This window comes from Erithacus rubecula (assembly GCF_903797595.1).
Source record: "Erithacus rubecula genome assembly, chromosome: 18".
Classification (NCBI taxonomy): Eukaryota; Metazoa; Chordata; class Aves; order Passeriformes; family Muscicapidae; genus Erithacus; species Erithacus rubecula.
Genome location: NC_136670.1, coordinates 4,357,668 through 4,369,904, shown reverse-complemented (window position 1 = coordinate 4,369,904; position 12,237 = coordinate 4,357,668). Strand labels below are relative to the sequence as shown.

The following is a 12,237-nucleotide window of genomic DNA, read 5'->3' as shown; positions in this document are numbered from 1 at the left end:
CCATAGGGAGAAATCTCCCTCCCTGAGGAAGAGGGCAGCAGGTCAACACTCCCAAAGCACCAGCATTCTGGGAAAGGGAGGAGAGGGCTCCATCCACAGGCACAACCATCTGCTCCAGGCAGGATTCACCACAGTGCTCATGAAACAGCTCCAAGCACACCTGGCTTCCTCCTCCTTCTAGAAAGACTTGAGCTTTAGGGACTTGGTCAAGCACCCTGTGTCACCACCAGGGATCAAACACTGCAGGAAGTTTACTGATCACTAATTAAGGCCCAGTGAGACAGGTCACAAAGCTCACCCAGGTGTCTGAGTTAAACACACTGCTGCCCTCCCTAGTGTCTGCTTGACTGGGGCTGGAAGACCTGAAGTGGTGGCCTGAGGGAAGATCCTGCTGGCTGCTCCTGTTTCTGCCCCCCAGCAACCACAGCTCCACAGGCACACACAGACACACCAGAATATAAGCAAAAAGGGGACATTTTGGCCCAATCTCCAGAAGTTTCACAAAACTGAGCCTAGTCAGCTAAGGTTTTATTGTCTTCTCAGCCTTTCTGCTCCTCCTCCTTCTCTCCCAAGCACAAAGGACCCCCATAAGCAGCCTGAAAGCAGGGAATAATCACCAATAATCACCAATCTCCCAGGGTACTAGGCAGTCCCAGTTTCCTGTGGGTAGAATCAGACCCACAGAAAGGACAGACAAAAAGCCACCTACTGCTGGATGAGGATCTTCACCAGGTTGATGTGACCACACGTGGCTGCTGCATGCAGAGGGGTCCAGAGCTCATTGTCCTTGGCATTGACATTGGCCCCATGGTTGAGGAGGAGCTTGACTATGTCCTCATAGTTGTCTATGCAGCACTGGGGAGGGAGAAAAGCAGATTAGGGTTTGCTAGACTTTGGGAAAATGAGAGTTCATACCTGCTCAGCTGTAAAATAATAACACCTGGACATGGAGACCTATGTCATCCTGCACTGCTTGGAAAGGTGCATCTCCAGCAGAGTTAAACACCAAATTGAGCACCAGCAGGTCAAAAAGGCAGAACACCTACATGGGACTGACAAAGGTCACTGGTGATTTCCAGCAGAACCAGCAGGGAATAACAGCAAACACACTCACAGCTTCTATTCCACTGGGTCTTCCATATTCAAGAGCAAACATAGAAATTCAATGAAACCAGTATAACCACATACCAAGGGATGAGCTGACAAGCTGACATTCCCTTTTCTTAGGGAAAATCCCACACACTGGCATGTGATGAACAACAATCTTCTCAGAAGCTGACACTACCTACCACAGCTATCTGGAGAGGCACAAACTGAATTCCCAGAACTATGAGGTACCCTGCAGAGCACTTTGCACTTCCTGAAAAAAACCAGCTTCCTTCCTGCATTTAGAGTATAGCCCAACAGGGCAGAAGGGCCTCAACCTCTTTCCTTTGGTGAAGGTGGAATTTGCTCTTTGATCCACCTCTAGACAAGAATGTGCATGTGATAAAGACACAAAAATAAGATTTATTCTTGTGCAAGAGGTCTGTTTGTGGTCTGTGCATTGCTGCAGACACACACAGCTCAGCACACAGTGTGGGCCGTTAATGGGGCTGAATTCCAACACACAACAAACATTTCTGAGTGACAAGGACCTTTCAGGTATTTCTCTTTTGTTCACTATCTGTACATGGAAGTGGGGTTAAAGTCATGCCTGTCACACAGCCAAGTTATCATGAAAGTGGAAGGAAGGCACATTCCCTGGAAGGAATGTTACATGCCCATTGAGGGGTTTCTCTCAGGGATTCTGCTCAGGGATTCAGGTAATTCCAGTGGATACAAAGCTCCATCAAAATCCCAAATGCACCTTTATAACCTCCCAATGCAAGGTGGGATTCTCCAGGCTTTAGAGCCTGGCTGGACAAGCAAGGAGGCTGCCAGTATTTCTGAGTGCAGGATAACATCTCTTTGGAGAGGTGATGGTGGTGGCAGCCTTTTGTTCTTCCAGGAGCCAGTTTGCATTTTTAAACAAACATTCATCCAGCTTTGAAGAGAGCAGGCAACTGGCAAAAGAACCCAAAATCCCCAGTCAATGGGAGCATTCACAGCAGGGAGTTATGGCCAGAAAACCCTCAGTGCTCCTGTGACAACCACTGTTGTTTGAGGCAGTGGAGGCGGCAGCTGCCAGGCACAGCCAGTCCCACGTGCCTGAGAGAGAATAGAAAAACCCTTATGGAAACAGCACAGGGGCTCCAAGGCAGGCCACAGACCTACACACCACTATACAAGTCTGTATTTCACTGGTGATCAGCTACTGCCATCTCATCCAGACTTTGGAAGTCCCTGAGCCTACAACCAACAGCAGCAGATTCTTCAAACATCTTGTGCATAATTTATTTAAATCACTTTCAAAACTCACTGATTGCCAAGGTCTCTAAATTTGAGTTAATCTGCAAAAATTAAAGGGTGGGGGAAATGTTGCTCACATGTGAAGTCCATCCCTGACTCCTGAGCTCATATTATCACTGAATAAAGTCTGGGATACAGCAGAAAAGGATTTGATCTCAGTTTGCTCCCCAAAAACCAGATTGCCAACATGGTAAAGTTTCACTGCTTTAACTGAGAGAAAAATGAAAAGCAATCTAAGAGAAAAGGCAATCTAATCTTCTGCTGAAGCTGGACAGTGGCAGCAGGGGGCACAGGAGGTGGGAGCTCCTGCCACGCCTCACCTGGTGCAGCGCAGTCAGTCCATCCTCATTGCACAGGTCTGGGCTGATGTTGCTCTTCAGCAGGTAACACACTGCAAGGCAAGGACAGAGAGTCAGAGCAGCCACCCTGCCCTGCCACAGCTCTCAGCCAGCCCTGCACAGGACAGTTCACACCATCAGAGTGGGCAGAGCTGTGGGAGCCACAAGCCAGCACTGTCACTGCAGTGAGAGCAGAGCCTGCCTGGCTTTACCAGCAGAGAGCACCAGCACACAACTCTCCCCCAGCCTCCTTCCTAAGGAGGCTGTTAATATAAGTGAACATTTTCATTCAGTTGTGCTGGAACAGTCTCCATTTTTGCCATGTGCTTCACATTGCCTGGGTGCAACCTCTGTGCTCTGTGGCCCAGGAGAGCCCCAAGGGGATTTTGGGGTCCTGAGTTACAACCATGGGACAGATCCTTGCCACCATGAGAGGGATGAGGCCTTGCCTCAAGAAGTAATCTATCCATGATGAGAAACCAAATACATTCAGGGCCTTGCCACATCTAAATACATCAGGGTTGCTTTGGACACTTCACTTGAGCTGCTGGGTGTCTGGAGAAAGCTTCCCAGAGGCTTTAGTTTTTAATCACTGCTTTGGGGAAATGGGTAACATTTATTCCATTAAAATGCAAATTCCTGAAACACGTGAAAAGTCATTAGCCCCTAGGTGAAAAACTTGCACAGGGCAATAGCAATAAGGTTGGCAGAGGACATTAATAGCAACACCAGAAACTCTTCAAATTCAACATTACTGACAGACCTTGATGACCCATGCCCATTTTCTGTTGTTTTCTTGCTCATTCTCTGTTTTTTCCCCAGAGATTTCACTACCTAATGCTTTTCCTACCTCAAATGTCACTGCCAGCACAAGCACAAGCCAGAGGTTCATAATCATCTCCCTGGGGCCAGAGCAGTGACAGATATTCACGTCACATCTTATTTGATGGCAGGCATGCAAGAACTGAGTGAAACCAGAGCTGCACATAAGGAACACTGACAGAGCTAAAAGGGCAATAACCATCCTCAGAGCTGGCAATCAAAAACACTGCAGGGCTGCTCTCTCCAAAGCATCCTGCAGCCTCTGATCCCTGTCCTGCTGTCAGAGGGAGCTCTTCCCCAGCACATCCACAGGGAAAACCATCTGCAGGGCTGTCCCTGGGGACACAGCTCTTCTGGCACGCAAAGCAGAACATGGAAAACACACCCACCATGACATCAGTGATGATTTATGAGGCTTTGTTTAAAAGATCTGGAAAAAGCACTTGCAAGAAAGGCAAATGGAAGGCAAAGTGAAATTTTGATTGGAAGCCATTGCTGTGACGTTATCACAAAGGAAGGCAAAACCAGACAGAAGTGAAATAAAACACAAAACAGAGTTGTTTCACCCAACTCAAAAAGAATGCTTGCATTTACTTTTGCTGGAAATAATTGCAAGGCATTGACACCTGCTCAAAGAAACTGCTGCAAAAAAGCAGAATGCTGCAAAGACAAAGCTCATCCAGCAGCAGGGTGAATCCAAAGCCTCTGTTTTTTTTCCAGATCAAGGGCCAGTGCAGGAAGCCCACGCCTACACTGGACTCACAGCCCCAACACTTGCATGCTTAACAGTAATAAGAGCACTGAACCTCAGCCAGTATATCCAATTTAATGACTCTGCTTCTACTGTTTCTGGCCAGCCCTGAGCTCTTGCTCTCCTAATCCAAGCTGAGTGATAGACAAGTCATTCACCAGTGGGTCTGTTTGTCTCTCATTTACGTTGGATGCTCTGCCATTAGGGTTTTAATTCAATCTCAGTCAGTTAAGTGCCATTGTGTACTAATGACACACAGCTCCATAATCATGTTTTGCCTGATTATGGAGATTTGGACAAGTAGATGCTGGCAAATTAACCTTGTAAGTGCTGCCTCTCCATGGGAAGAAGCTGCAGCATAAATCCCAGCTTGTTACAGGGTTTTGTGTCAAAGGCACTGTAATCACAGCTTGACAGAGTTTGTAAGAGGCCCTGAAGGGTTAGATTCAGAAAAGTTTTTAATCTTACCCTAAAGAAGCTTTGAATTCTTCACTAGCCCCTGCAGCAGCTCTCATGTTCCTGTTGCACCTCCCTCTGGCTCCCTTCTGCCCTCAGGACAAGCTCACTTTATTTCCCAGTATATCCCAAAACTCTGAAGACTGGCAGCCATGAGACACCAGGAAAGGGCTCAGAACAGTCAGATAATGAAGCTAGGTGTGGATTTGGTACCACTGAGTCCAGGCTAACAAAGCACAAAGAAGAGATCAGACTGCTTTCTGTCCAGTTCTAAGCTGAAGATTGTATTTGAGAGCTTGGGGAGCACAGGGTCAGGCAGCCCAAATTCACAGCAGAACACAGCCCCATCCACCCCTGCCACCAGCCCAAATTCACAGCAGAACACAGCTCCATCCACCCCTGCCACCAGCCCAAATTCACAGCAGAACACAGCTCCATCCACCCCTGCCACCAGCCCAAATTCACAGCAGAACACAGCTCCATCCACCCCTGCCACCAGCCCAAATTCACAGCAGAACACAGCCCCATCCACTCCTGCCACCAGCCCAAATTCACAGCAGAACACAGCCCCATCCACCCCTGCCACCAGCCCAAATTCACAGCAGAACACAGCCCCATCCACCCCTGCCACCAGCCCAAATTCACAGCAGAACACAGCCCCATCCAACCCTGCCACCAGCCCAAATTCACAGCAGAACACAGCCCCATCCACCCCTGCCACCAGCCCAAATTCACAGCAGAACACAGCCCCATCCACCCCTGCCACCAGCCCAAATTCACAGCAGAACACAGCCCCATCCACTCCTGCCACCAGCCCACCAGCAGGGCATGGGGTGGCAAAGAGCAGCTCCATCACCCCCCTCCCTGTGAGCTGCAGAGGCACATGGAGGGAGGACAAGGTACCTTCTCCATGCCCAGTACCCAGGAACAGCCCTTCCCAAAGAAGAACAAATCCTCCTTTCTGATAAACTTCATGAGAAAATGTGCATTTGTGGGTTACCCAGTGCCCTGAGAGTAGGAAAAGGGGGGTGCATCTGTGATGCCCTGCAGTGCTGGAAGCTGGACCCTCCCCTGTGGCAGTGCCACCGACCTGCTCTGCTGCTTCACACACAACTTAAGTTACACACTGAGTGTGCAAAACCCTTCTCTCCTCAAGCCCTGCCGGTGTCACACGCTGCTCTGCAGAGCCCAACACCTTGTCCCTCCTCCAGGCACAGGTAGGAAGCAAACCCCTCATCTCCCAAGGACACAGATTAGTCACCCAGTGCCAGCTGATCCCTTCTGCCGCTCAAGCCTCAGCCTCCACTGTGGAAGGACAATCCCCAGTGCTCATGGAACAGGGCAGGAAGGAACCCTCTGCAAGCCAACAGGAGGGGCTCTGTGGGGTCACACCAGCGTGTTCAGCACAGCAGGCTGGACACTAACACCACGATTAACTTCTTAGAGAGCTCAGTGCCAAAAACGCTGAGCTCTGCCAGAGCTGTGCCTGCACGTAGGCGCAGGCAGGTGGGGAGCAGGGGCTGGCTGCATGGAGATCCTTTATTATGTGTCAAACACAAGTTGTGGGAAGCAGTTCCAAGCACATAGCAAATGAAGGAATGAAAATGATCACAATAAGAGCTGGGTGAACAAATTGTTGTGAATAATTCATTGCAAATTATATTAACTGAGCGATCACTCAAATGTATTTTCCATTATTCTCCTTGCTCTGCCTATAATTGAACCTCTCACACACCAAGATGGTGTACATTAATCTTCAATTTATATTTTATCATTTACATCTGTGCTGTTTTAAATAGAAAAAGCTCCCACAACAGCTGTGAAAATAGAGTCTTGGTTTTAAGCCGCCCTCCATCAATGTCCCAGGGCAGCCTTAGAAAGATTCTCCTCCCCAAACATAGCAAACCACTTCTCCTTTTCCTCTCAGCCTCACTTATCCTCCCCAAAAACTAAAAAGCAGGGGAAAGGCAAAAATAACACTGCAGAGGTCCTAAAGGAAAATTCAACACAGGGCAATCTCCTGCCTGAGGAGATCTTACAATGCTATCATTTTTTATTGGTGTTACTTCCCACTGAGTTTACACTAGAAGCAACTTTTCCAGAAAAGTTCTTAAACCAGATGAAGAAAAAAAAAGCCTTTGTTAGTGCAGTTTCCTCTAAGTCAATAAGCTACACCATAAAATCCTGGATACTGTTACACTCCCTTCTATACCAAGCACTTGCATACCTCAAGCATTAATAACTCATAAGAGAAAAAGCCAGCTGGAACTGATATGGACACCATGGAGGGATAAAAAAAAAACCCAACAGACACCTTCCTGATAGGAGGTCTTGATTCCTCCCAAAAATATACAATGGCAAACTGCCTCTACTGGCAAGCAGGCTTACCTGTGTGCTCCAAGTTTACCTACACACACAGGCCATTACTTTTTAAAAATCCAGGTTTGTCCTAATCTTTGCTACTCAACAATTTCTCTTTGAAATCATCAAAATTCTTCAAGTTCACCTTTTGGTGAACCAGGCACTTCCAGGCCACCTTGAAAAGGTGGGGTCTCTATGACAGAACAATAATTTCTGTATGATTTCACTGCATAAAATGAGATTTCACTTGGGTTAATAAAACATTTTTACACATTGCTCCAAGTCCCTTCCACCCAAATGCAGCTTTAGTCAGAGACCCAGTGTAGCAGAAGAAGCTCCTTCCAGCATTATTTGTAGTGACACACACACAGGGGTGCTGGCAAATGTCTGCAGAGACTGATCCCAGCCTGCCAGGCATGGGACTATGGATGGGCTCAGCTACTTCAAAGCTGCATGTTTACTGCTGTGGTTTTGCAGGGATATTTATGACACAGGAGAAACAATGCCAGGAAAACAGCACTGAAGCTGTGAGTGCTCTGCCAGCTTCCTAGCCCAGCATCCAGTGTTAAACTCACATTTAACAGCATATCTAAACTCTGAGCAATAACAGGATGAACTCACTCAGCCTTATCCTCCACTCCCTGCAATGCACAACTGATAGCCCATGCTGGTCCATTGATAAACTCCACAGCTCCCTAAAGCTTTGTGAAGGACAGAAAAACCCCACAGAGAGTGAAAAGCCACACTCAGACAGCTTCAAACACATCATACACCTAAAAATAAATATGGCCCAGTTTGCCTGCTGAGCCAGCGACCGAGACATCCCATCCTGATTGATCACTGAGCTTTCTCAGGAAGGTTCAAAGCCTGTTAAACACTTCCCACCCAGTTTATAGCCAGGCACACACATTGCTTCTAATATACCCACAAAAGCTGTGAAGTCTGGAGGGAGGCCAGCAGAGCCCCATCTGCCTCGTGCCACAGTCACAGGGCACACAGCCACACTCAGCCCAGGGCTGCTTCTCTCAAGGAAAATCTATTTCTGTGATGCTTCTTACTTCAGAGGGCACAGCCCTCCCCAGCCCCAAGCAGCCTGTTTTTCACAGCAGGCTCCTGCTGGGTTGGGGCTCTGCTTATACAAGTTTTATTCTGACAGCAAGTCAACAAGTCATACATTTATTTAATGCATAGAGTCCAATTCTTTCTCCCCATTTGTGCAAATTTCAATCCATTTTTGCTTTATCCATCACTGCAGCATCACAGCAACAAGAGCAGTGCTGCAAAGGGACAACCTCCTACAGCTGCTTCTGGGATGGATGGGCCACAGCCTGGCCCCCACACCCTTCTGCATCCCACATTTTTCTTGTTCTGCATGCAGGACTTCAAGCTCTGATAATCCACTTAGTGCTAGTGATGATAAAGCATCTTTCTTTAATGGCTGCCATCCACCTGGGATTACTGGGAAAAGGAAATGGGCAAGTTACCCATCTGCAGCCACAGTGCTTGAAGGGCATAGCAGAAACAAAGCCAAATTTATTTCAATTGGGAAAATAAAAATTAGAGGATGCTGCCCTATGACACACCTTTCTAAGGATGTAGTGTCATGTTCAAAAGTATCCTGATCCTCTTCTCATATCAGACCAATAGTGAAATTTGTCCACACTGGAAATGTTAAATACATAAAGCAAAATTGAAGTCAAAGGTTACTTCCCTGTTTTCCCATTTGTCACTTGGTATTGGAAGAATAAATCATTTTGGGATGGTTTTTAAAGAGATGATGGGATTTGAAAGGGATGAGTGTTTTATATAACCTTTGGGCTCAGCTGCCTTCAGCAGGATTGCTGTGGGCAGGGAGCCAGGAAAGCAGATTCCCCAATATCACCATGACAGAAACACCTGGACTGCCACAGAGCCTCTTCCCTTTATGAGGCATTTTACAGCAGTTATTTGAGCAGCCCTGATTTAAAGAGTACTAAAAAAAAATATATTAACCAGGCTTTGGGAGGCAAGGACCAAGCAACCCAAGGCCAAGTTTGCCAAGGATGATTCAGGAGCTTGGCACAGCAGAGCAGTGCTGGCTTTTAGGGTGTGAGAGTTCACAAAGGGAATGGTCCTGCTGTGGTGGAAGCCACAAGGGTCAGTGGCCTGAGCAGGGAACAACACCACAAAGTGAGGGATGATGGACAGCCACATTTTCCTGCATCCCCCATCTCCTGAGCACACACCTGAAATTTTGGGTTTGGTGGGCCCAAACAGGTGAGCAACACATTTCATTTTTCTCTGAGTTTCAGGCAGAGCAAAACAAAGGGCACCTACAAGTAACTCAACCAGGACCTCCTCTTCTCTTGCTCCTCTACTTCCAGCTTTCTTCCTAAAAAAAAGCATTTCTTGGAAGTCATGACAACACATGCAAATCCATTCAGACAACACAAAATCAAGACATGTGCCTTTCATCTGACCAGCACAAAGGATCTCACTTGTGTTCAGAAACAACTTTTGATGTGTTGGACCAAAATCCATCTACTGAGACATGGAGCACTCAGCACCTGTCTGTACTAAGCTTATTACATATTAAGTCTTTCATGGTACCAAAAAGGAAATGCATCATAAAAACGTATTGGTTTTAATAGAAATGACAGCCAGAGAAGTGCTTAGATAAAAGGGAGCAATGGTGTCAGGAGGGAAACTTCTGCAGCTGTCTGAAGAGCCTCCCCAGCTACATGAGCACAATAACCTGACAGGTGATCAGAGCAGCAGAATGGCAAAGGCCCCTCCAACCTCCAGAGCCAGACTGGCAGGATTTGCAAGAGGATACTCTGCTGTGCTCTGTGGAGCAGGAAATAGTTCCTATTGCCATTTGAAAGTGCTTTTAGGCTCCAGAGCCAACAGCCTCTGCCCCAGCTCGAGTTTCAGGCATCCTATGGCCTCAGCTAAGCAGCTGTATGGTGACCTGAACCACATGAATGTTTTGAAGAGTTTCAATTATAAAACAGGAAACTTTCTACTTAGAGCAACGGAAGAGAGGTTGTGGTGGAGGGTGGGGAAATACAGACCTGCTTTTCAAGCTCATTCTGAACAAATCCCTGCAGTGACAGCCTGCTGACCACATCCCAGGAGCTGGGGGAGACTGGGCTCTCCTCCTCTGCCCCACTTCACAGACTCTTGTTCTGTGTCCTGCTTCTCCAACCACACCCAGCTCTGCAGAGAGCCCTGCTGTGTTCTCTCCATCTGCTCTGGCTGTTTCTGTGCCTTCTCCACTCTGACCTCAACCAACACTGCTTATTGTTTTTTTCCTCCCCACCTCCAAATGTGTCTCTCTTTGGTTTAGGATGAGTACACAGGGGATGGAGATCTTTCAGAGCTCCATGTCCCTAGGTGTGCTCAGGCTGCATTCCTGACCCAGGTGCCAGGAGGTGTGAACACCTGCAAGGGTTCACAGTGTGCCAGGACACAGAGAGCAGCCCAGCCCCGTGTGCCAGAGCCTCAGCAGGAGCTGCTGCCAGCCCAGAGTGTCTCAACCATCACCCACCTGGGAGGGAACAAGGGACATGCCAGCAGCTAAAGAGTAATCTGCTAAAACCTCAGCCCATGCTCCTCAACACTAACTGGAAATGCTGCACCATGCAGGAAGGGAAATGTCTATAAAGCAGAAAATCATCACCCCACCTTCTTTTTTAATATCAGATAAGGACAGAATATGGTTTCATAAAAAAAAAATTACAGAAAAAAACTTTCATGCAAGTTTAGCAGAAACCTAAACTTTACCAGAAAAGCACTGGCAACCCTTTTGCTTTTGCAACCTGTAATTATTCAGCAGGAAATTTTATACATTTCAGAGATCTGAATTTCAACAGCACCTTCCATCCAGAGATCTCCCAAAGTGCAGCTGCTGTTAGTGGAGTGAGCTCCAGGCTATCTCCTGGGATTTTACAATCAGTTTTTGCCTCATTTCACAGCTGTGACATCTCAGCCCAAGTTAGACTAAGGCTCTGGAGGCTCAGGGACCTTTCTTTGCCAAGGTCACAGTGACAGTCCATGGCACAGCTGTGACACTGCCCTTGAGCCCAGGTCCCAGCTCTGTCCTTTAAGCACAAGAAAACTCTCCCCCATCCTTTCTGTTGTTGAGCCAAGAGCAATTGGGCAAAGCAGCTGAAGCCTCAGTGCTAACAGCAATTTTCATCCCTACTCTCACACGCCCAAGTCCCAGAAATTTGCAGTTTTTAAGGGCTGATCACATCTCACTATTCCCCCAGACTTTCCAACCACTGCTCTTTCAACCTTCATTCCAGCACCTGTCACACAGACAAATCACACAATTTATTCTTGGTATTGATAAAGCAGTACATTCAAATGTGCTCTCCAGGTCAAACACCTCCAATCCCAAAGCAATCCCCAAAGTCCAGTGTCCCTTGGTTCCCAACAATCCTGTCAGAGAAGTTTGTCCACTTTATACATGAACATCACCACCAGAAGTATTCAGCCCTGCATGGAAACCAGCTCATACACCTGAGAGTGGAACCAAAAGTTAGCACCTGAGCTTGGCAGAAATTCAGCTTTTTCACAGCTATAGTGGTGCTTACAATAAATGAGACAGAGACTGTAAAAATGTCTTCAAATTTGGTTAAAACAAGCAGGCACAAAGCCATACCTGGCTTGGTCTATAAGCTGTGAATGCTGTGCACATAGATCACCTTGTTTTAATGATTATCTCATCTGTTCCATCACACCAAGTTGAAAACTCTCTCAAATAACTTCTGCCACAAGCTCCCTGTGATTTCTGCCTTCCAGCACCTCAAGAAGTAGCAGATGAGGGTTCCCAGGCAGGTGATGTAACACAGCTCTGTGACTGCTGGGAGGCCCTCAGGAGGCAGCTCCAGAGCTCGACAGGTCATTTAGACCTTAGAAAGCAAAAAAAAAAGCCCAACTGGCTGCCTTCACCCTCCCCTGCCCTGTGCACAGACACCAAAGTGCAGCTTCATGTGAACTCAGGGCAGCTTCTGCTCTGCTGAGCTTCTGGCACTTTGATGCAGAAAAGAAAGGAACTGAGCTCGGGGCTTGGCAGCACTTTCCTTTTTCACCTCATTTTCAAAAGCCATCTCCATCAGCTTCAACCTTTCA

At 47.4% G+C, this 12,237-nt stretch overlaps 1 protein-coding gene across 1 annotated transcript in view; it reads right to left on the bottom strand.

Moving 5' to 3' along the window:
- Positions 1-12,237, bottom strand: part of PPP1R16B (protein phosphatase 1 regulatory subunit 16B) — a 54,874-nt gene that overhangs the window by 8,745 nt on the left and 33,892 nt on the right. The window contains exons 3-4 of the mRNA XM_079321491.1: positions 2,712-2,782; positions 710-855 (exon numbers count right to left, since the gene is read on the bottom strand). Coding sequence (XP_079177617.1) covers positions 710-855; positions 2,712-2,782 — 217 coding nt within the window. The remainder of the gene's footprint in view (positions 1-709; positions 856-2,711; positions 2,783-12,237) is intronic.